The sequence below is a fragment of the Pimephales promelas genome, chromosome 8 (assembly GCF_988280905.1).
Source record: "Pimephales promelas chromosome 8, fPimPro1.hap1.1, whole genome shotgun sequence".
Lineage (NCBI taxonomy): Eukaryota > Metazoa > Chordata > Actinopteri > Cypriniformes > Leuciscidae > Pimephales > Pimephales promelas.
In genome coordinates, this window is record NC_142776.1 from 30,881,691 (window position 1) to 30,906,589 (window position 24,899).

Consider the following 24,899-nt stretch of genomic DNA (forward strand, 5'->3'; position numbering starts at 1 on the left):
GTATTAACAATGAGACCAGGCTGCTAAAATCATATTGAATTTCGTTGACTAAAACTAGACTAAAACAATTCAGATGACTAAAATATGACAAACTAAATGGCATTTTAGTCAAAAGACTAAAACTAAATCAAAATTTGTTGTCAAAATGAACACTGCTTTAGTTTGAAAATTACTTCAATTATCTTTTTAACTGTTAACTGGTTTCAATCTTATTTATGGAACAGAACGTTTTTGTTCAGGATAGGTCATTTCTTCTGTTCTGTCGCTCACCTCCACAGGGATCGATCTCGGCGCCCTCCCTTTACTCGTTCTACATGCTACCATTGGGTTCTATATTTTAATAAGACATGGTGTTGCCTTCCATTCTTATGCTGAAGACACCACAATATATATACACCTATTGAGAGAAATGATCCGTCTGCTTCCATTTCTCTTTTATTATGCTAAGATGAGGTTACATCTTGGCTTGCAAAAAAATTGTGTCTTTAAATGAACACAAAACTGAGGTGATAGTTTTCCCCACTGATAATTTTAAGACCACCAGCATCGCTTTGAGGAGCCTCTCTGCATTCAGATCTATGCGGGATTAGGTGTGCTTTTAGATGGGCCTTCAAAACGTGATAAATATCTTCCGTAACTGCATCTAGTTTATCAACTGCATCTAGTTTTTATTTGAGAAGTTGCACAGATACTTGAACATTGGTAGCTATATTTGTAAGCGCTCAGACCAGTTTACCTAAAACACCTTCCAGCCATCCTGCATTGAAATGTAAATGAGTGTGGGGGGATTTGGAATCAGGGGCGTAGCAATCATTTCAAAAGTGAGGGGGACAGAATGTCAAGCATTTTACATGGTTCATGTTTACATGAAAGACTAAGACTTGTGTATGTGTTTAGTTACTTCTTAATTTTTCAGTTTTTTTTTTTAGATTCAGAATATGTTTCAGTGTGAAATACGGTAGAAATATCTTATTCATTTTTGTGTTGATAAGTTTTGAACTTAAATAACAGTATTGGAAATAATATGTAAGCATGTGCCTGTACAGTAAATCAAGTTTTGTTTGCCAGAAATCAATTCATGTAAATCGAAAGATCTTAGTTTAGCCAAGACTGATCGTGTGATCACTAAGTGAAGAGTTTTGAGAAGTTGTTCAATGTTGTATTATGTTCAGAGTTTTAGCAGTGTTGTGTCGAAGTGAAATATGTAGTTTGGAAGATGTAGTCACTGAATGCATTAATACAACTCTAAAAAGAAAAACAACAACAAAAAAGCAACCTGTAATAGCAGCTGCAAATGGGGCCTTATTTATCACTCAGAAAGAATTAGTGTTAAACACATTTACACAAACTCTAGACACAGAAGGATCATATGTTCCCCACATCACACCAGGACATTTCACTCAAAATTGTGAAATATTTCACTCATTAAGTGTTTGATTTACTCATTCAACTGATGTTCAAAACAACTGTGTAGTTACAGTGCTGCAAAAAAATGCAGACATGTTTCTTTATAAAATAGCAGACACAATACCACTGATATTGAAAAAAAAAAGATCTAAATCAACTTCTAGGTTTGGGTGAAGTGAGAGGGTCACAGAGACAGAACTAAAAACCTAATTTGTCAAATAAACTCTAAAAATAAAAGATATTCAAGACTGTGGTATAAATAATTGGATGATCTGACCATAACTCATACTATCCTTGATTTTCTAACTTAGGACATTTCCTTTGTGTGTGATTACATCGCCCTCCCCCACACTAATTAACATATCAATGCAGTATGGCTGGAAGGTGTCTAGGTGAAGTGGCCTGAGCGCTTACAAATACAGCTACCAATGTTCAAGTATCTGTGCAACTTCTCAAATAAACTACAATAAACTAGAGAAAATGCTGGGATTTACCCTTCCAAATTTATTTTGTAATGTTTTCTTTTGTAACAATGTATTTAAAAAATAAATAAATACAAGAATTAGACTATCTACTGTTAACTGCAGTTTGTTACATTATCCATGTTTACAATACTGCACAAAATTATTCCTAATTTTCCCCTTTTGTATAGATTAAATTGGTGATTAAACTGAGACTAACACAAACACTTGTGGAGGTGTTTAGTTAAATATAATTGTTTTTTTTTTTTTGTTTTTAATTCAGATTATATTTCAAAATGGTATTACTGTATAAATATTGCAAATTTTGGTCTTATTCATGTTCTGTTAGGTTTTGAACATCAGTTTTGATTGGAGAATGTAAAGATGTGCAATTTGGTCTTTATAGAACATAAAGTTCTGTTGGTGTTTGTGTTAAGTGTGAAATACATTCATGTAAATTGAAAGACGCCATTGAATAAAAAAATTCCAAAGCAAAATTAAATGATTCACATAAGCCCATTTCACTCCGAGATTCTAGAAAATATACTGATAATTTGTCCCTTGATCTTTTGATTTCTGTTCATCGACAGTACCAGGGATTACAGTATTGTAAACATGGATAATGTAACAAACTGCAGTTAACAGTAGTTTACTTCTTGTTTTTATTTATTTATTAAATACATTTTTACAAAAGAATATGTTACAAAATAAATTTGGAAGGGTAAATCCCAACGTTTTCTCTAGTTTATTGTAGTTTATTTGAGAAGTTGCACAGATTCTTGAACATTGGTAGCTGTATTTGTAAGCACTCAGGCCACTTCACCTAGACACCTTGACACCTAGACACTAGACCAAGCCATCCTGCATTGAAATGTAAATTAGTGTGGGGGAGGGCGGTGTAATCACACACAAAGGAAATGTCCTAAGTTAGAAAATCAAGGATAGTATGAGTTATGGTCAGATCATCCAATTATTTATACCACAGTCTTGAATATCTTTTATTTTTAGAGTTTATTTGACAAATTAGGTTTTTAGTTCTGTCTCTGTGACCCTCTCACTTCACCCAAACCTAGAAGTTGATTTAGATCTTTTTTTTTTCAATATCAGTGGTATTGTGTCTGCTATTTTATAAAGAAACATGTCTGCATTTTTTTGCAGCACTGTAACTACACAGTTGTTTTGAACATCAGTTGAATGAGTAAATCAAACACTTAATGAGTGAAATATTTCACAATTTTGAGTGAAATATCCTGGTGTGATGTGAGGAACATATGATCCTTCTGTGTCTAGAGTTTGTGTAAATGTGTTTAACACTAATTCTTTCTGAGTGATAAATAAGGCCCCATTTGCAGCTGCTATTACAGGTTGCTTTTTTGTTGTTGTTTTTCTTTTTAGAGTTGTATTAATGCATTCAGTGACTACATCTTCCAAACTACATATTTCACTTTGACACAACACTGCTAAAACTCTGAACATAATACAACATTGAACAACTTCTCAAAACTCTTCACTCACTTAAAAATTAAGAATTAACTAAACACGAAAACAAGTCTAAGTCTTCCATATAAACATGAACCAACGAATTCTGAACAGCAAAAAATAGTGCATATTGCTGCCTGTTGTGTGTGTGTGTTTATTCAACGCATTCTCATCCTTTAACGTCATATAGAACGCTATATGCAAAAACGGCGCTATACTACGCACATGGCACCTGTTATCATTAATATAACACGTGCTGTGAGAGCTAAGTTTAGGTGTGGGGTAGGGTCTGCGTATCATATTTACGCTAAAGGATTTATGACGACTTGGGTTCGCGTGTTATATTAATGATAAAGGGTGCCATGTGCGTAGTATAGCGCCGTTTTTGCATATAGCGTTCTATGACGTTAAAGGATGAGAACGGTCTGGTTTATTATATATATGAATGATGTGTTTTGGTAGTTTTAATGCGTTTTGAATGTGAAATGTACTGCAGTGAAGCTGAAGTGAAGAGCTTAAAAAAGTGATAAGTATTTAGAAATAAATACATTCTAATTTAATTTAATTTAATGGGAATATAACATTCTAATGTTGTGGGTTAACAGATTATGATTGGGTTACAAGCATCACCTGATGTCAGTCAGGATAAAAATGTAATGATAAAAAATAAACAAATCTGGGTAATTTAAGCCCTAAGGGAAACAAGGTTGTTGTTTTTTTTTACTGATATTGGCCAATATGAGGGACCACAACCCATAAGATTGGTCTTTCATTACAGAAAAGAGGCTCTCCAGTTTGATGGTAAAGGGAACAATGTGTAATTGCTGCTAATATACTGTTATATACTGCTGCTAATATGCTAATATCAAATAATGTTATATCTTTTTATAATTGTATTATGAAATATATGCCTTGTTAAAAAGAATTGAAACATGTTCATAATTGAAACCAAAAGGAGAATTATAAGCATTCCCCAGACTTACTGCTGCCATTGCATTTTATTTATCTAGAGTCTAGATCATGTACAGTTTAGCTTGTGTGGAGACCTGCAATTATACCTTAAAGAGATATTTCTGCTTGATTTTATTGAGTTGATAAACTAGATGCAGTTACGGAAGATATTTATCACGTTTTGAAGGCCCATCTAAAAGCACACCTAATCCCGCATAGATCTGAATGCAGAGAAGCTCCTCAAAGCGATGCTGGTGGTCTTAAAATTATCAGTGGGGAAAACTATCACCTCAGTTTTGTGTTCATTTAAAGACACAATTTTTTTGCAAGCAAAGATGTAACCTCATCTTAGCATAATAAAAGAGAAATGGAAGCAGACGGATCATTTCTCTCAATAGGTGTATATATATTGTGGTGTCTTCAGCATAAGAATGGAAGGCAACACCATGTCTTATTAAAATATAGAACCCAATGGTAGCATGTAGAACGAGTAAAGGGAGGGCGCCAAGATCGATCCCTGTGGAGGTGAGCGACAGAACAGAAGAAATGACCTATCCTGAACAAAAACGTTCTGTTCCATAAATAAGATTGAAACCAGTTAACAGTTAAAAAGATAATTGAAGTAATTTTCAAACTAAAGTAATATACACTGTAAAAAAAAAAAAAATCATGATTTGTTATCATAACGTTGTTTCTTCTGTCAAATCAACTTAGATAATGTATGTGGTTCAGATGACATAATATTTTGAGTTTCTGATTATAAAATCAATCTCCTTCATTGTATTAGGTCAATTTTTCAATTTCAATGAACGTAAAGTTTCAAGGCAACCAGGTAACTTCATTTTTTAAGTTAAACCAACAATAATTGTTTTACAGTGCACACATATCAGTCAAAACTGCTTGTAAAATGTAAAATATAGTCAAATACAACTATTTGTATATTTGTCAAATACAACTTATCAGTAGGCAATAAGCTTAAATGCGATATCTGGACCAATCATATACTGTAAGTATAAAGCCACAACAGAGAATTAATTTTTTAAAGCAATAACTTTCCTGTATTGTCCACAACATAAAGCTTCTGATGTTTTATAGGAATTTCATCGAAAGTGTTATGATATTCTGTATTATTTGTTAGTATGGAATTGCTACTGAGGTACAGACAAAATTATTAAGAAAAGTAACAATGGCAAGTAAATTGTTAGGGACTGCTATAACCAAGCATAGACAGTATCTATGAAGAGAGAGCGTTAAATAAGAAAAAAATAATATTATGAATGATAAGAGGCGTCTTCTCGCCTCTGCTTTCGAACTGTTGCCGCTGGGCACTTCATAATAACTGCATGCTATTAATCATTAGTTAATCATTAGTAAATAGTTTATCTGTAATTTATAAAGCATTAATAGACATTAATAAGAAGTTTATAAATACAGCTATAAATGCTCTATTCTTGTGTAAATGCTTTATTCTTTATTTAGAAGCATAATATTGTGTTTAATCATTGTATTTTCATACTTTATTAATGATCAATTTATAATTTCCTAATGAAGAATAACATTATTTACAAACCAGTTATTTAGGAGTTGTCAGTGATTCATGAGATCACTTAAGTGTATTTAAATGTAGTAAATGCAAGAAGTTAAGCATTTAGTAGTGGTCAGTTAACTTTTTTTGGCAGCTCATCTAAAGTGAGGAATAGTTATATCTTGTAAAGCATTCATAAATTAGATTTAAAGGCTCAGTTCTCTTCTAAACAGAAAAAGGAAACAAACACAACACTTTGAACATAAAAGAACATACAAATATTTAACTGAGCCTTTGAAATCTCTTTTATAAATGCGTTACAAGGCATAACAGGTCCTCACTTTAGATGAGCTCACAAAATAGTAAACTGACCACTACTAAATGGTTGATAACTACCTGAATTAACCTTGGATTACAGTAGAAATACATGTTAAAAATGTATTAACACACTAAGTAACTATTACTATATGTCTGAATAATAAGATGCATGAATGCACATTGAAATAGTTTATTAATCATTTACTCACTTTCTAAGTGATCTTATAAACCACTGACAACTCCTAAATAACTTTATATTGGTTTATTATTATGGTTTATAATGCTATACTTCATTTAGAAATCATAAATTGTTCATTAATAAAGCATGGAATTAAAATGATTAAAACACATTATAGATATGCTTTTAAACCAATAATCAGCAATTTATAAAGACAGCTATAAAGCTATAAATTCTTTAATATTGTTTTAAAAGCATATCTATAATGTGTTTTAATAATTGTATTTTCATTAGTTAAGCATTTACTATTGCTTAACTAATGATTACTAGTGTGGGGTTATTACATTTACTGAAAGTACCTTAACTAAGCAGCTCTACAGTCTCAGAGGCTTTGGGACAGCCAGCCATTCAGACAATAGAGAAGTGTGAACGACGTGTGTTAATGGGCCACTGCAGTTCCTGCTCCAGCCTACAGGAGCGCTGCTGAGTATGGGCTTAAACACACACACATGTGTTAGTCCCCACTTGGTCAAAAGTTAAAAAAATTCACCAGAGCGTTTTTTAGTTGATTTTAACATGTTTTAAGGCATAGCTAACAGGGGACTTGAAAAATGTCCCCACTTCCCTCGGCGGTCCCCTGTTGGTGAGTGTGTAACGACACCAAAGTCCCCTCTTAGATAGGTAGACAAGTACACACACACACACACACACACACACACACACACACACACACACACACACACACACACACACACACACACACACACACACACACACACACACACACACACACACACACACACACACACACACACACACACACACACACACACATTACAATAATATATATATTATTGTAATACAGGTTACTGTAGTTAACTAAAAAAACATTTTTATTACTTGAAATATAATACATTTGAACTGAAATACAAAATTTAACTTCAGCTATAACTTAAATTGAAAGGAAAAAGAATAAAAATATATTGACATTTAAAAAAAAAAAACTATAAATGACAAAAACAACAAAATGTCTAAGAACTTTAAAATTAAAAGAGAAAATATAAAAAGACTAACTAATTGAAAATAGAAGTAAAATATGATAGTATCTCAATACTAAAATAACAATGATGTAATATCCAAATCCTTTTAAACCATTTGAACAGAATTTAAAACAATAATTTGCTTTCATATATTTTTAAGTGACTCTTTATCCAAAGACAAACTATGGAAGCTTTAGTGTGAAGGGATGCAGGAATGCTTTTTACTCTTTTCAATCAGGTATAACAATAAAACAATGTTTTTTGGTTGGACAGCGGATGAGGAGGAGAGAACTATAGTGAGCACTTCTGAGCAGGCAATATGGAGAGACAACAGAAATGAAATTAAGAAGCTCTAAACACGGGATAAAATATTACCACCGAAAAAGTCGAACCATAATTTTATATTGTTTCCTTTAAATCTTGTCTTCCAGCATCTTTAATTAATAATATCCTCAGTGACATTTATGTATCAGAGCAATAAGCTAAGCGGGAAACAATTTATGTCACCTAAAGCTTTTTAACAAATCAATGCAACTATTTGTAATTGCTTGTTTCACAAGATTAAAAATGCTTAGGCCTGATCTCTGTCTGCTGTTTAGTGGCTAGCATGACCCCTGTACGTCCCTCATAAAAAGCAAACTCCTCATCATCAGCATTAATTTCCATCAAGAAATCCATATCGCTAATATTTCTGGGATTTTAATGCAGTAACAATTTATAGCTGGTCAAATGCAGTTACCTAAATTGCTGTTGGTAAAGGACAGTTTAACTGTCTCTTTTTAATTAGAAGGTAATTTAATGTTCGAGCTGCCACGATAGTGCCGGTCATTACAGACGTCGCATTGAGCGTTCCATAACAAACAGCCCAAATATCGCTGTCCATAATCTTATGAAAGACACTCAATAATGTTGCGCTGAAACTGATAAATGCAGTTCGGTTCTGCCTTGAGCCTTATCTTTGCATGCCGTGATGTGTGAATATATGACAAACAATTATCTGGATCTTTTATTAGAGTGTGGCCATATACACAGCAGAGCACAGGTGATGAAATATGCATATCATTCAGAGACAAAATGCATTTTTATTGCATCTACATCGAACATGAGAGTCAAGTTTATAACCGAGTAGTCAGCAAAGTGACAAAGTAAAGATTTTAGATTGCTCTAGACTAAATGCGAGCATGCATTTACTCATCTCACTCGCACAAAAACAGATTCAGTGTTACTCAAAAAGAATAAAACTGTGAAATGCAAACTTTTACGCAAACCTGCATTCATAAAATATGATAACACATATAGTTTATGTACTTAATCTCACTTTATTAACCATACAGATGTGACTTTGCACTTCCACTTGAGGCTTATTCATTCCACTTTTGGTGTGAAAGGGCTTTACATTAGAATTTACATTAGAATTAAAATGTACTTTTTTTGTTATTTAAAAAAAAAAAAAGGTGAGAAAGAGTAACGCAAAAGTAACGCGACACATTACTTTCCATAAAAAGTAAATAACTCAATTAGTTACTTTTTTTAGGTAGTAACACACTATTGTAATGCATTACTTTTAAAAGTAACTTTCCCCAACGCTGCCTAAAAAAAACAAACCTCAGATACATTGTCTACCTTTGCTCTGCTAAGTTTGTCTGGTTTTCTAGAGATACACACAAATCAATATCTGTTCTTAGACTTTCCTCATAGCAAACCTTTCTTCTTTATCAGTATATTTTAGGGCTGTCAAACGATTAATCGCATCCAGAATAAAAGTTTGTGTTTACATAATGTATGTGGGTGGACTGTGTATAATTATTTTATATATATATATAAATACACACACGTTTGTATATATTTAAGAAATATTTTCATGTATATACCGTATATATAATTTATATTATATATAAATATATATTTTTTATATATAAATGATATTTTTTTCTTAAATATACAAGCATGTGTGTGTATTTATATATAAACAAAATAATTATACACAGTGCACCCACACATATTATGTAAACACAAACTTTTATTTTGGATGCAATTAATCGTTTGACAGCCACTAGAAAACTAGACAACTGTACCTTAAAACAAGGTCAATTTGTGTACTAAATACTAAGAGAATATATTTCAGAGAATATGTTGTGAATCAAGTTCCTCCCAGGCAACATGTTTCCAATTAACTTTTAAAAACGTTCAAAGAAATTTACTTCCACACTTAGATAGTTTTACTGGAAAATACAGTAAGAGGAAAAAAAAGATTTTTGCATGCACCTGCTTTTACAGCTAATCTCGACCCAAAAAGCAGGATCTTTTTTCCAACGTATTAAAAACAGCTTAACACAAGGAAAGAAGGGAAAGACCAAACAAAATGCTTCGGTCAATGATAACAGAGACGAATCTGTTTTGTATTCTACACTTTTTAGAATCCAAAAACGGAGGATTATCCCCGGATCCATTCCCTCCCCTCTCGCTCCCAGATGTCTGCAAGTTTCCTCCCAGAAAAGCAAGGATTACGAAGTCAATTACATTTGCAGCACAGCTTGCCATCGGAATACATACAGTAGCTCATTTCTTGGTGTTTTTCCGTCTTTTTTAATAGTAAATACAAAGCAGTTGTGATAAAGCAAACATGGTAATACAAACAGTATTTTTTTTTTGTTCTTTGAAAAGAATCAGGAGAAGATGAGAGGACACACAAGCTATAATGTGGTGTATGTACAACCTATTTCAACATGAGCTAAAAGAGCAGAGACAGGAAACAGTTTACCGCATGTGAGAAGCAAAATAAATCGAAGCCGAACGGCGTTTCTTAACGATAAAAAAATCCTGAGGTTTGGATTGGTTTAAAAGAAGAAAAAAAAAAGAAAAGAGAGAGAGAGACCCTCATGATAAACAAGCTCTGATTTTTATATATTTAAAAAAACAAAACAAAATCTTTTTCTTAAAATAGTTTGCTACAGTTTCAGACTAAACATGCAAGACATACGACCAAGTGCAACCGAGTGATCATTTTCTTAGTTACTCATTCCCTATAGGTTTGAAGTGAGGTTTTCTCATGCTTCAGTAATGCAGAGCTACACATGCGGTGAATGCTCTCATCTACCTGCTCGAGAATAACAATCAGAAACATCCTTCCCACAGTCCCTCGGATGCCCGGATGCTCCATTCATTTTAGTGAACCACAGGGTGCCCCATCAATAAGAAACGCTTGGATAACTTTACAAATAGTAGTAACTGCCATTAAAGTACCTTGTACCCAGCTTATTGGTTGACAGGAGTGTTTTTTAATATAAAAAAGTAATAAGTTGACAGACACTAAAACACAATCATAGAGCATTGCCAAGATTAACAAAAGGACATCGGGAATCCCGTTCCGAATTTACAAGGTAAGTGGCATACAATCTTTTCAAATAATAAAATGGCAAAACCTAAAGTATGAGAACAAAATAAAACTCTCATCATTGTGTGGTCCAGTTGAAGTTCAGTTCACATTGTGTTATGCAAATGGATTTCAATTTCCTGTGACGACAGTGAACAGTCCTAAACTCTTTCATCCATATCCTTCTCCTTTACAGCCATCATTTCCTGATAGAACACTCCCTTTTTCCTTTTCATTGGCCCAAAGACAACATTGCTTTGATTTGGTCGTGTGTTGGTCTCCGTCTCTGCCTCTCCTCTCCTATTTTGGTCACAGGCAAAGACATACAGCTGCCCATCGAACAACCCCTTTGGCTTCTTTATTTCTCTCTCTCACCGTTGTAAGCCCGACACGGTTTCAGACGTTTCATCATTTTTGTGTCCGGACAGTGCGGGGAACACTGTAAGGATATTTGGCCTTTCGTTCAGCTATTGCATGGAACATAGAATATATCAACTTGTAGTATCTTGTATCTTTGGTAGTCACAGATAAGAGACATAAACATCAACTTAAGTAAAAAAAAACAAAACCAAAATGACAACAAAAATGGAAGTAATAAATAAGAACACAGAAAGTGGTTGGTTGCAGTCATTAAAAAAAAAAAAAAAAAAAAACGCAAACGTGTACGATTTGTAGAAGCCTAAAATCTAAAGTCTGTTCTCATCTCAAAATTTGAATCTAAACTAGAGTACAAATCAGAGTTGTTTCCCGGGAAACAATCATTTCTAAGGTGATGTGGCAAGATGCGAATGGTCATAGACTCATAGTGGGCCGCCCCAGTGCCGTAATGCTCAGTGGTCATGGCTGTGCCGTCAGCCTCGGTTTGTAATCCCTTTAACGTTTAATCCCATAAATGTCTAATGACAGAGGCTGAGCCGGTCATTGATGTGGTGAAACAGATACTGAAACTAGAGGCAATGCAGTTTGAAGTCATCTAGACAGTCTTTGGAAAAAAAAAAAAAAAAAGTTTCATATATGCAGACGGGAATCACAATTAGCTTTTGTCTAACAATTCACTCCCTGCTGCTTATTTCAAATTTTTTTGACATTTCATTTTGCAATACAGATGATGGTTTCGATCAGCGATTTGGTTGACGCAAACAGAAGGGGATTTTTGAAAGTATAATTTCAGAACGATAAACGTTAACCTGCATGATTTCTCTGTCATTCATTCCACGTGAAAATTAAACTTCATTGGTGCGTGGAGAGGGAGCCTTCATTATGAGTAGTGCATTTGCAGATGGACTTCATGAGCGAGGGGGAGAGAGTGTGTGTGCGTGTGTGTGTGTCGGCACGCAAGGGCAATGTGACTGCAAAGTGGCGATTCGAAACGCTAGGAACAAATGACAGAAAAATACTACACGGTAATGCGACATTCTGTTTCAATTTCGAAAGGAAAGGAAGAGAGCATGAGAAGCCTTAACATTCATCCAGTGCTAAGCACACCATAACTCCACGTCATTATTCATGAGGTCTGATCAGTTACCAAAACAAACAAACCCAACAAAATGAATATATAGCCAACAGCACAGAGTAATGAGAGGACACTACATTTAAATTATTTGCCCAGGAACCCTCAAAACACCATACAGATATGCTCCAGCTGTGATGACGGCAAACTTAAAGGAATAGTGCACTTAAAAAAATGAAAATTCTGTAAATTTTTACCCCTAAAAACTCTCTGCTACCTCAGTACTCACTGATTTTAATCATGCAATTACAATTAACGGGGAGTAGAGCTTTTTTTTTTTTTAAAAAAAGACACAAAAGCATCATATATTTACTCATTTTACTATATTCCAAGTTGTAGATTGATTTGGATAGGACACAAACCAAAATTTAAGCTGCTATTCTCTTCATTCTTCCCTTCCTGTGAGCAGATCACTGATGCAAACCAATTCATTTTAAGATTTGACTCACAATTCAGACCCTGTTTACTTCTCCCAGGGAGAGCATTCCCTTTCATTACTGTATGTGAAAAAGCAACCAAGTGCGCTCTTTTTGTGTTTCACGGAAGAAAGTAAGTGACATGAGGGCGAGTAAATGACAGAATTTTCATTTTTGGCTGAACCGTCCTTTAAGAAAGATCTGAAGGCAGAGGCAATGAATTAAAGTCACATACGTATACACGCACACTGTGAGTGGCACGCTCATTGAAGCGCTAATGATTTGTGTGTGTGTGTGAGAGAGAGTTTGTGATCAGTGTTTTTTTCGAGTCTTTCTCAGCTGTGTTTTCACGTCTGCTCTGGTCTCAGTGACACTTATGCCAAAACGAAGTGGAAGCAGGCCCCAGTACCAAATGTCTCTTCATCAGATGATGAGTAGAAATTTACGCATCTCGTCTTTTAAACGAAAAGTAGAAACAAATCAAAAATACTTCCAAATGGAATAGATTTTCTTATCTCGTATTTCGTTTTTGTATTTAATGGCACTAAGAGTAAATCGGAACATTTTTAATAGCTGTCAACGAGAGAATTGTGAATCCAGTCTATATCTGGAGTGGTCTCGCATGTGACCGCAGTTAGTATGGCCTTTTCGGCAGAGGACCTGGGAGAAACCAGGCTTACAGCATGTCCTCGTTCCCATGGTCGTCCTCGTAATCTCTGTTGTGGTCAAAGTCTGGACTGTGATTGGCTGTTGTCACGAGGGAGAGGGGGCCTTCGTGCTCCTCAGGGTCCAGTGGCTCCTCTTTTACGCTGATATGATGCCTTCGGAAAAAAAAAAAAACAGAACAGGAACGTTCATTTATTTGCACAAAAAAAGGCCTAAATTCTCAGAATAAAAAAAGAATTAATCTTTTGCTGATAATTTACTCACCCCTATGTCATCCAAGATGTCCATGTCTTTCTTTCGTCAGTCGTTTTTGATAAAAACATTCCAGGAGTTTTCTCCATATAATGGACTTCATTGGGAACCAAACGGTTCAAGGTCCAAATGTCAGTTTCATTGCAGCTTCACAGGGCGTAAACGACACCAGACGATGAAAAAGGGTCTTATCTTATTTCATGAACCAAATGACTCGAAAAAAGATTTGTTCATTTTGATAAACAAGTTCGAACAGTGAAGTTTTTTATTTATTTTTTAAATGAGCGATAGTGTCGCTAGATAAGACCCTTATTCATCGTCTGGTGTCGTTTAAAGCGCTTTGAAGCTGCAATGAAACTCATTTGGACCTTGAACCGTTTGATTCCCAATGAAGTCCATTATATGGAGAAAATCCTGGAATGTTTTCAACAGAAACCTTAATATCTTTTCGACTGAAGAAATAAAGACATGGGCATCTTGGATGACATGGGGGAGAGTAAATTATCAACAAAATTTTATTCTTTAAAAAATTATTCTTTTGTTTCTAGATATTACGTGGTGGCTTTGACTTTTTCTTCTTTAATTTGAGTTAAGTCGACACACTAAAGAATCGTTTTTGGTGAGGATGCCTATACAAACTGGAAAAAATAAAATAAAAATACTGGTAAATATCTACAGTTTCTAGGCAATATCGTGACAATTAAAACCATATAATCAATATGATTGACTCAGTGTCTAAATATGAAAAAATAAAAAGGTTTCTATAATGAAAGACTAACAGAGGTGGCACGGCAACACTCCTGATAACTTCCCTTCCAGCTCTCTTCCCTAACACCGGGATAACCAGCCGGCTTTATTTTCCACAGCTGGCCTGACAACAGGGTTTTCACTTTGAATTGATAAATGAGGGGGATTAATAACATGCGACTTTGCGACGAGAGAATGGAGTGCGGAGAGCGGTGGCAGGCGCAGGAACGAGCGAGCGGACGTCCTGTCAGCTTCCCGGTGGTGCGCGATCAGTGCCGCTCTTCTCTCTCGTTAACATGCACAACCTGTGAGGCGGGTCTCTAGAGGACGACCCTGCGCAAGGTTCCGTCATTAATCAACTTCAAGCGTGCAAAAAAAGCACGGTGACCAGACAGCACGGCATACACTTTAAATACACGCAAAATTAATGCAACTTCTAACCAAAGTGTCAATAAGGGGAAGAAAAGCAGTGGCGGGGAGAGGGGGGAGGGGAAAGCGCTGACGACGGGGGCCCAACACAAACGCCTGTGATAAGAAACAGAGCCCTTACAAGAATAATAACGCTGTCAGTTGTAAACAAGGCAAAACATGAACCCCGGCCCACAGTCTGGGCAAAGGATTGTCCACAGAGATGAGATCTGCCAAATTTCTCATTACGGAAACACTGCAGGAATAGAGCGCCAACGAGCGAGGACCAAAACTCAAACCAATGAAAGAATAAACATTAGAAGCAGCTGTAGAAAAGCCTTTAAGTTAATTAGTCTCACATGGCAAACTATAGGTTTTCGCCCGAGACATGTTTGGCAAACGTAATTAGCCACAATCTTTATTTCTCCCATGTGCTTCTCAGCCACGATTGTTAAGAAAGCAGCCATGCTAATGAGTTATCATATTTGTGTGTGAATAATAAGAAAACTCTCCCCATTCTATCGGTTTCAGATCAAAGCATCTCCATGCATCCATTGCCTCTCTAGCTGGAGGGCAAACATGAAATTGTTATTAATATGCAACTGAGATGCACTCCACTTTAGCCTTCATTGTAATTGGGACCGAAGCGTCTGATTGCAGACGTCTGCAACGATACAAACAGGTGAGGCAGATATAGGAAGCCCATTTGTTAGATGTTTTGAATCATAAGGCAGTGTGTGATTCAAAAGAAATAATGCTAGCATACAGAGGGTTCTATTATCATAATGTACTTGTGTGTTTACAACATAATTACAGGCCTGGTTTACTTCATGTTAATATGGATATAATTCTATACTTATTTTAATAGTTGACATTTAGTTACACCATATGAAAAAGTTTGAGTTCAAAATGTGTACACAGAATTTGTTTGATTTGACAAAAATAAAAAACATTTTTAAAAAAGTTTTTGCAAAGGGTAACATTTTACAAAAAAGTACTGTAAAGTGATCACGTTTCAAGGCATTTACATGGTAATGAAAGAGAATTACCATGGTAATTGCCTAAAGCACATGCTATTATTATTTTATTTCATGACATGATGCTCTTGATAATGTAATAATAAAAAATAAATTATGTTAATCAGAATATTCTGAAAAAAAAATTTGGATTTTCCTTTTCCTGTTATATGTAGGGTCATACATTTACACACTTTATAAAACTAATGTTGGGGAAATACTATTTGATATTTGAATAAATAACTTTTATTCTAAAATAAAAAGCTTCCCTTGCCCAATCTATCAGTGACATCCAAACCATTTCCATTCCTGAGAAAAGAAGTTTTTCACCGAAACTGAAACGCGATGCCCTTGATAACATGATACATAAATCTGATTAACTTCATAAACCTCAGTGCTTTTTATGTGAATGTTTTACGTATGCTCGTACATTTTCGCACTTTGTACAGCTCGTGTTTGGGCAACATCTTTGCTTTTGAGGGCGTTCAGTTGGCAAATGCCTGGAGAGGTGAGAGGCAGACAGCCTCATCCTGTCTCTCTGTATCCTGCGGATGGGGCAGGCCTGCAGCTATGTTACCTGCCATTAGCGTTTCTCTCATCCACATCTTCACAAGTTCATTACCGCGCCATTTAAAAAAAAACTAAAAAAAAAAAACGATTTGCTGATGTTTCACAGAAACGGCAATAAATCTGGCCGAGCAACAAATCAGCGCTCTGTCCTCCAACATCTGGAAACCATGTTGTCTGCACCGTATTATTTTAAGCTTCAAACAACACGGCGGCCCCTCCCATACAACAAGTGTATGGGGAGCTGTGGTTTCCAAGCCCGACCGCAGCTCGGCTACATGGAAATCTTGGTTCAGTTTCGTCGAGGCTAATTACGACCCCCCACCCCTCCCTTCGCTGTTTTACTCTCGACAGCTCGGAGAGTTTTCGGACGTGCTGCGAGTCCTGTCTGGGTGGAAAAAGGAGGCCAGTTCTGTCATCTTCTATTCACCACTTTTGTAAATATTTAAACAAAATGGAGGCAATAATTAGGGAGGAACTCAGCGCTGAACGCCGCACACTATTGACCTGTAATAAAAGCCAGTTTATAAACATCTCCTCGAAATAACACGGAGAGAGACACTATTTTCTTTACGAGCTCCCCCAGCCTAGAAACCTGCCAAAGGTGGGGTTTCCTTTCTAAGACTGCTTTCACAATTCCTGCTTCCTCTGTCAACTGCTTTTCTATATAATTTCACGGCTGGCTAAACATCTACTGTAATGTACATCGAACCCTACTGTGCGTTCGGAGACTATTTTCAACTCCTAGCGACCTGGTGAAAAATGTCCACCACCTAAGCCGTGCGAGCGTCGGCCTGCCTGCACGAGCGTGAGCCTAATGATTGCTGGACATCTTCCCTGTACCTCGCGCTCTTATCTCAGTCACACACACATTCTGAAGGTGGGATGTGAGCCACTCACATAGCTGGCAGGGGTGAGCGTCCAGGGCTGCTGTCACTACCGTTGCTGTTCCCGTGGTCCATGGCCCCATTCATTTCCTCTCGGATGGCGCTGGCAAGCGAGTTGAGAGTGGGACTTCCGATGGAAGCGGTAGTGTATAGAGGTATGTTGTTCTCTGCCATTGAAGCCTATAACAGAATGGAGATGAACTCGATGAGACCAATTCATTCAAAACATCGGGACCATTCAATGGCCTTCAGACACTTAGGCTCATCCAAAAATAATCATTTCAGCCATTTTTGGAAGTTTTTAAAGTGATAATGATGGAATGATTGTCTGTTCAAGAGAATTTTTTTGGACATTTTCTACAAAAACCCCCCCAAAAGACAAAGCTTTTTAGTGCTATTGACACAGGTGAGTACTCAATAAACTCGTGTTTATAGTGCCGTCAAGAGAATATTACAAAACTGTAGTTTCGTCATGTTAGATTGTCACCTTATAAACCAGCTAAAAGAATTCATATTTTCAGGCAAGCTTTATTGCTTCATAAACTGTACACAAAATGAGTACATACTGTACTATATTGTACAGTCAATGACTGGACGAAGGCAGCAACTAAAAAAGCAAGCTTGTGATTTTACCTGGAAGGCTGCAGAAAGGGCGGGACCATATCCCAAAGTGGTATGGATGTTTTTTACCAGAGCTGGACTTCTGTAGAGGCAAAAATATAAACACACGTTCAGCTCAGTAGTGAAACAAGTCATACTGTCTCGGGTCTACTGAGCAGATTGATTTTACACTCAAGTCAGTATTTAGAGTACAATCTGATTTCCAATGAAACTCAAAAGCAAAATCAATAGATGGCACTAAACTATCAAAAGCTCTTTAACACTGGAGCTCTGTCCCAAAACTAGCTGCCTACTTCACTTCCAATGCGAAGGCAGTTTCAAAATAATAATGCAAGCTTGTTTTAATGCAATGCATCTGTCAGTTGTGGAATAGGGAATCCCAGAATGCATTGTGACAAGCTAAATAAAAATTATCATTAAAATTTGTACTTGATTTGATCTTGTACCCAATATTTCTGTGTATTCTTACACTTGTGTTGTTATCTAGCATCAGATCTTATAGAGCACAAAACTTTTTCAGCAGCCTTGGTTGAGGAAGTATTTTGTTAGGAAAAAGGTGGATAGGGGAATTTATTTTTAACAACCCTACTGTGTTTTAGATTTTGGGAGTCACTTCCAGTTTGGGGAAGTTCCACTCGAAAAGCTTGTGCTACAAATAATCTTTATCTGTGAATTTTGACTGAATGAGCTGTAAAATGTCCTTCATGTTCTATTTTAAGAAGTCAGGGGAATAACAAAATGCTTGGTATTTTAATGTGACGTGGTATAACAAGGATAATTTTCTCCTTTTTATTCTGCTGTAATAGTATGAAAAAAAACAACAACAACAACAACATATACTGTGCATTTGTGGTCCGCTCTTCCGATTTATATTACGACATATCCATGAATAACTCTCGTTTTTTCTCACCAAATCCTTTAATTGCTTTATGCTTTAAAATGTAATTGTCTCCCCTTTTCGCTTCTAATCCTAGTGTTTGCTGGAATATTTCTAAAGCAGGTAAATGCAATATTTATTGTCTGTTAAAATGACTTTTTGAAAATATTATCACATTTTTGATTAAGACAACATATGTTGCATATTACAGACACATATTACTTCAGTGATCTTTATTGCCGAAATACTGCAAAGAAAATAATCAAGCTTATAGAGTTAATCCTGGTCTTTTGTAGTAATTTGTTAAATTTCCATGCGAACAGAATAATGGTGCCTAGTTTTTGAAAATGCTTATTATTTCATTCGAAGATTGAAACTTTTGCAGTTAACGGTTTAACAGAAATGAATCCCAAAGCATCATGGGGTGTAGGAAAATGGTGAATAGAGAAAAAGAATGGTATGTTTACTTCTTTCTACGATATATACTTGGAAGGTAATTGCCTATGTGAAGAGAATAAATTTACAAGGAAGCTCGGCAAGTTTTGGAACAGAGCTTATATATGTAAAGTTGTCTCATTTTAAAATAAGATTATAAATCAGATGACACTCATTTCATCGATTATGAAAACCAGTTATGACAAAAGCACAAGATACATACAGGATGAGCGAGCACATAGAGGCGGGGCATGCAGGGAGTGGGTGGGGAAGGAGGCGGAGCTTACTGTACAGGCAGATCATCACAGCTTTCGTCCGGCGCATGCTTCCTGGGGCGACCTCGTTGTATGTGGCGGCCGCGTTTAAACTCTTCATCGTCTACGGTCCAAAAGGACCCAAAGTCATCCTCAACTCTTACAAAGCATTTATGCAGGGAGAGATTGGTGCGCACGGCACCCTGGGATGGGGGAGAGGGGCAGCAAGCAGCCAGATGCAGATGTAGCAAGACAGACAGACAGACAGACAGTGATAGAGAAGAGGATATGAAGTGAATGAATGGATCAAGCACAAGCGACCAGGGGTTATGGTTCATACAGCCAGCACATAACTCGCATACAGGCACAGAGACGCACGCTAAAGCTAGTAGGGGGGTCAATGGGCGGCACAGCACAGAGACAATGACATGGAGCCCATCCATCAACACCACGAGACACGGGTTTGCTCAGCCATGCTGTATGGGGTGGCGCTGGAACACCTACCCGCTGATCTTTTGCGGCCTTCTCTTTTGGAACTCTAGCTCGTCGACGGTCCATACCGCCCCTTTAACGTTTTCTACTCGCACAAAACACTTGTGAAGACTAAGGTTATGCCGCACTGCATTCTGCAGTTGGTGTGAGAGAAAGAAAAGAGCTATGAGTGCAAAAGGAAATGTGCTGGAAAAAATTTGACATTTCAATGTTTTTTTCTTCAATAAAACCCACATTCTCTTGTATTTTACATTGTAATACATTTCCAATAAGGATTTTTAAATTGTATCATCATTTACTCACCTTGTTCAAAATCTGTGTAACAAAAAAAAGAGATGTTTTGCAAAATGTCTTGAATGCCAATGAAACGGCACTGATTCTCTTTAGTTGCAGGAGGACTTTTAAGAGAACAATGACTTATATGGGTCTCTTTGTCAAGCAAAGTCATATGATATTTATGGTGTGTTTTTTGGAGCTTGAAAGAGCAGCAGGGGACATCCTTTATAACATCTCCTTTTTTTGTCCCAGAGAAAAAAAATTATAGCATTTTAAATTGAGTAAATGATGACAAAATTTTAAGAATCTAAAAAACATCCTTAAAATAAGATATATTCACCTGAAAAGCAAAATTGCAGAACATATTAAAACATTTTTTTCAGACAAATTATATAATATACCACAAATTATATAATATATAAAAAATACTGTTCGTTTAACTTAAAAAAAATTGAGTAACCTGGTTGCCTTAAAATTAAGTTGATTGAACTGCAAAAATTGAGTTAATACAATGGAGATTAATTTAATCATCAGAAACTCAAAATAATAAGTTATCTGAATTAATTAAATTATATAAGTTGATTTGACAAAAAAATGTTGTGATAACAAATCTTGAAAATATTTTTTTACAGTGTAAATCAAGGTTTTTTTACTAGCTCTTTTGAAGTTATATGTTTTTATAATACTTTTATTCAGCAAGAATGCATTAAATTAAAGTAACACTAAATTAAAAAAAGAAAAAAAATATTTTAAATTGTAATAATATTTCACAATATTAGTTTTTACTGTATTAGTTTTTTTTAAAGAATAGTTTGCTATTTCCAAAACACTCCCTAAACAAAGAAATGCACTGATCAAGAGCCAGTTGTAGCAGCACCTTGGACTACCAACAAAATTCCAGACTGTACAAATAGTCTGATAAACACGACTTTTTTTTTGGCAGTTATGACTTTAGCACTGTAGCTGAACAATGAGGGGAAGAGAAGTAATTCTAACATGCTCTGTTTGTTGCGTCCTTATAAATTACCCTTTCATCAGGCCATTTGTACAACATGATGGTGATATTTAGCAAATAAAGCCCTGCTTGATTGATGGAGGTTTGTGTGGGTGTTGTCACTCTGGTGCTTTATCATTCAGCTCTGGTAAAAGTCACAGATAGTTCATCATTTTCTGCCTCGCTTCAAAAACGGAAACTGAAAACGCTTGAGTTAGATGCCAATGCTCAACAAACTCATCCAGGGGAAAACATCCTACTCAAATGACCAGATTTCCCCTTAAAGCTCTAGAAATTCTTCCAGAGAAAACCAAAAAACACTTTCAAAATAAATCCAAATGAAGAGGGGGTCTCTTCCAGATATTTCTAAGGACCATTAAGTGAAATAAATCATATTTGGGGAAAAAATGCATACTTTCTCTGGGTAATTTGAACTTGTTAACTAAATCTCCCTGGGCAAAATGGTATAAAGTATAGCAATTTTACATGATTTCTGTTTATATTTCTGAGGACTGGTGTTGTTTAAAATAATTCAGATATTTTGTAATGGTCATTATGCTGTGTTATCTTAATTCCTGGAAACAGAAAATGTGTTTGTCAGTATGACAGTGTTTAAATAACTAAAATGTACAGTGGTGTCTAAAAGTCTGAGAACACAGGTGAAAATATTTATATTTTGCATCTTAATTTGATCAAATTTCATAATTTTTTAATTACAAATTATATAAGCAGAATTACATTATTATGAAAAGTTATGATAAGTGAAATATAAAGGAAGCAAGAACGTGACCATCTAAACAAAAGAGGTAAATTTCACAAACTTTTTATTTTAAAATCCAGAACTGTAATGTAGTCTCAGACTTTCACTGTATCTCCCTTATTCATATATGCTTGTCATGAGTGAAGAATTGTGTGGTCCAATAAGAGTGGTGTGTGCTGAATTCTGGGGGTGGTTTTCTATTGCCAGGAGCTTAACAGTTCCACATTCTTCATCGAGTTTTTTGTTTTTTAGTTTCTACTTCATTAAAAAAAACATTGAAAATTCCAAATTCATTGTATATTAGTAACAGCAGGAAATAGAGAACAAAAACTATGAGATCACCTTCCACGTCGCTGCATTGCGTCTGAAATATGCAAACATTCGCGTGAACCAGTTGTAGATCTCGTTTAGTGTTAGCTGTCTTTCCGGCGACTCTAGTATTGCCTGGAAAAACACACACAGACACACACATACACACACACAAATGCTGATAAGCAAAAAGCTGTTTCATTTCCGTTCAAACCTGGAGCAAAAACAAAGTGAGATGCACATGGTATGTCAAGTTAAAGTTGATCTGAGGGTACATGCAAAACAGCTCCACGCTTTTCCGTTCTCAAATGGGAGCTACTTTGTTTACTGAACGCTTCCTTATGCAAATGTGGCAATTTGAGTACATCCTTTTCTGCTAAACGACCAGAACAAAAAAAAAAAGAAAGAGAAAAACTATTTTATAGAGCCAGATTATAAAGCGGCAATTATCCCGGGCCCAGATTAATGCCCGTGTGATCACAGATTACCGGTTCAGGCCTGATAATTGACTGGGCATCTCAAAGACGCCCCGTTCCTACTGTTGTGTGAAATGAATTCCGTAATAATCACATTGGCTGTAATACTTAATCAAAAGCAATTGTTATATATGGGCTTTTTGCCCCTCTATGAACGGCAAGTGCTCTCACGCTCATTTGCAGATGGCTAATCTTGAGCTCTGCTGTTAAATTGCATCTGAAATTTAATGGCAGCGGCGGTGGGGGTTTAGGGGTTTGTCTTTAAAGAAGTTTGCAGTGGAGCATGTTAGATGCATGTAAAATCTAAAGTGTAGATGCTCAATTACAATGCAATAGATGGGTCAAATGCGTCATGTGAAAGTGGCTGCGGTATTACCTGTCGTATTAACGAAGCGTATGTGAAAGGAGGTCGTACTTCAGCATTCATGTAGAACTCTTTGTTCTGGACAATATCTGTTCACAAAGACAAAAAAAAATATGAAGAATTGAACTAAATAATACCTGATCACACTTTACATTATGTTAAAATGTAATTTGCGACAGTGTATAGGGTAAATTGTAACTAAAAAGACTGGAAAGCTATTTTCCATATGAGGATTATACAAAAGAAGGCAAATTATATACAAACATCTCATTTTCATTACTGTGATAAAAAAATTCAATTAAGTAAATCAATCAATCAATCAATAACTAACTAATACAGTAATTACGTGCTATTTAAAATTCTATAGTATTTTCTCTATTCTATATTTACATCATAGTAGTATTACAAATAAAAGAAGGACAGTAGTAAAATAAAACAATGCTAAATCTAATGAGAATCAACACTGAGAATAATTACAAAAATAAAATCAATACATAAGATAAAATCCAGACATATTAGAGTAATTTTGTGTTTACATTGTGCTGTTTAATTGCCATAAATATAATGTTAGAAAGCAAAAAACATTTTCATATAATTATTTTAATGAATATGATTTATTCAATTATTATTTTGGTTTTGGAGGGAAATGAGATTTGACACTGATTCAATGTATTGTATGTATTGTCACAAGGAAGCTTCCCACAGTCTGCCCGTACCTGGAGATATGGGCATGTTGTACTTGTCCGAGTAGCGTCTGCGCATGGGACCGACACTGTGCAGGCTGGTGGGGGTGATAACAGAGTGGGTTTGTGAGAGCGGCGTGAGGGGGGCAGTCGGGGTGGTGGGTGTCTGGGGTAAGCTGAGGGGCGGCGAGGCTTCGGGAGCCGTCTTGGACAAAGTTACGTTGGACACCAGGTTCAGCTGAAGAGAAGACCAGAGCATTGTTAGTCACCACTGATGCCTGCGGATGCTAATTGTTAACACACCATCCAAATCAATCTCTGCGCCACAGAGGAGCATGTTGGTTTGTAAATATTTGTAAACACCATGCTTTCGCTTTCTGCGTCCATCATTCTGTGAGCAAATAGCGTACAGCCCCCTGGTTGCCTCTTTGTTTGGTCTGCTGGCATGCTCCCAGAATGCCTAGCTCGCTCTCTTTGCTCTCGGGCGGCAGTCTTGCTGGCTGATGGAATGAGTTTCTCACCGAGCCCTAAGAGGCTCCTAATAAGCCGCAGACAGAAAGAGGTCAATCTACACTAATTACAGGCTCAAATTGTATTGTAAGGACCCTAATTAGTGGCTACTTACAGGGGTGATACTACGATTAAACGTCACATCTGAATGACCCTCATCAGCCCAATGGTTTGGCATGAGATGGTTCTTCTGGAGAATAGTTTCCAGAAAAATACTTTCTTCCTCCCTTATCAAGTGGCACGATGTGGGGGTCTAGTAATAATGGCTATAAGGTAAACTAATTAACCAGTGGGTTCGTAAAGCTCCAGTCCCGCTACCAACAGCTGCGTTGAGTCGCCAGTGTCAGATTTCCTCTTCTACTGGAGTGGAAAACGCGATCCTGACCCGATGCTCCTGCTATTAATTTGTAGGCGATGGGAAAAAAAAGCTAATGACACGCATACATATTTCCCCACCAAATTGTTCTAATTGCTAATTTGCCAAAGGAGGCCTTGTTACCAAATTAAACACGATTTCACTGGGAGGGTGGAAAAGCGATGAATGCATGAACAAGCAGAGAGGGGCAAAGAAAAAAAAACAACGAGAGGGCATGCGGAGGTGGGTTTTTCGGCGTGCGCCACAATCGCCTACAGATTGGGTGAACAAA

The 24,899-nt window shown here is 36.2% G+C and overlaps 1 protein-coding gene across 9 annotated transcripts in view; it reads right to left on the reverse strand.

Moving 5' to 3' along the window:
• Positions 1-10,614: 10,614 nt before the first annotated feature.
• Positions 10,615-24,899, reverse strand: part of foxp1b (forkhead box P1b) — a 207,722-nt gene continuing 193,437 nt past the window's right edge. For 7 of the 9 annotated variants that reach the window (XM_089134368.1, XM_089134366.1, XM_089134367.1 and 4 more), the window contains 7 exons: positions 23,776-23,980; positions 23,072-23,148; positions 22,253-22,354; positions 19,422-19,591; positions 17,835-17,904; positions 17,215-17,381; positions 10,615-13,479 (listed from right to left, as the gene is read on the reverse strand). In XM_089134368.1, the coding sequence (XP_088990494.1) occupies positions 13,335-13,479; positions 17,215-17,381; positions 17,835-17,904; positions 19,422-19,591; positions 22,253-22,354; positions 23,072-23,148; positions 23,776-23,980 (936 nt within the window). In that variant the 3' untranslated portion in view covers positions 10,615-13,334. Of the gene's footprint in view, positions 13,480-17,214; positions 17,382-17,834; positions 17,905-19,421; positions 19,592-19,892; positions 20,015-22,252; positions 22,355-23,071; positions 23,149-23,775; positions 23,981-24,899 lie in introns of all 9 variants that reach the window. The other 2 variants (XM_089134370.1, XM_089134369.1) reach the window with 1 other exon arrangement.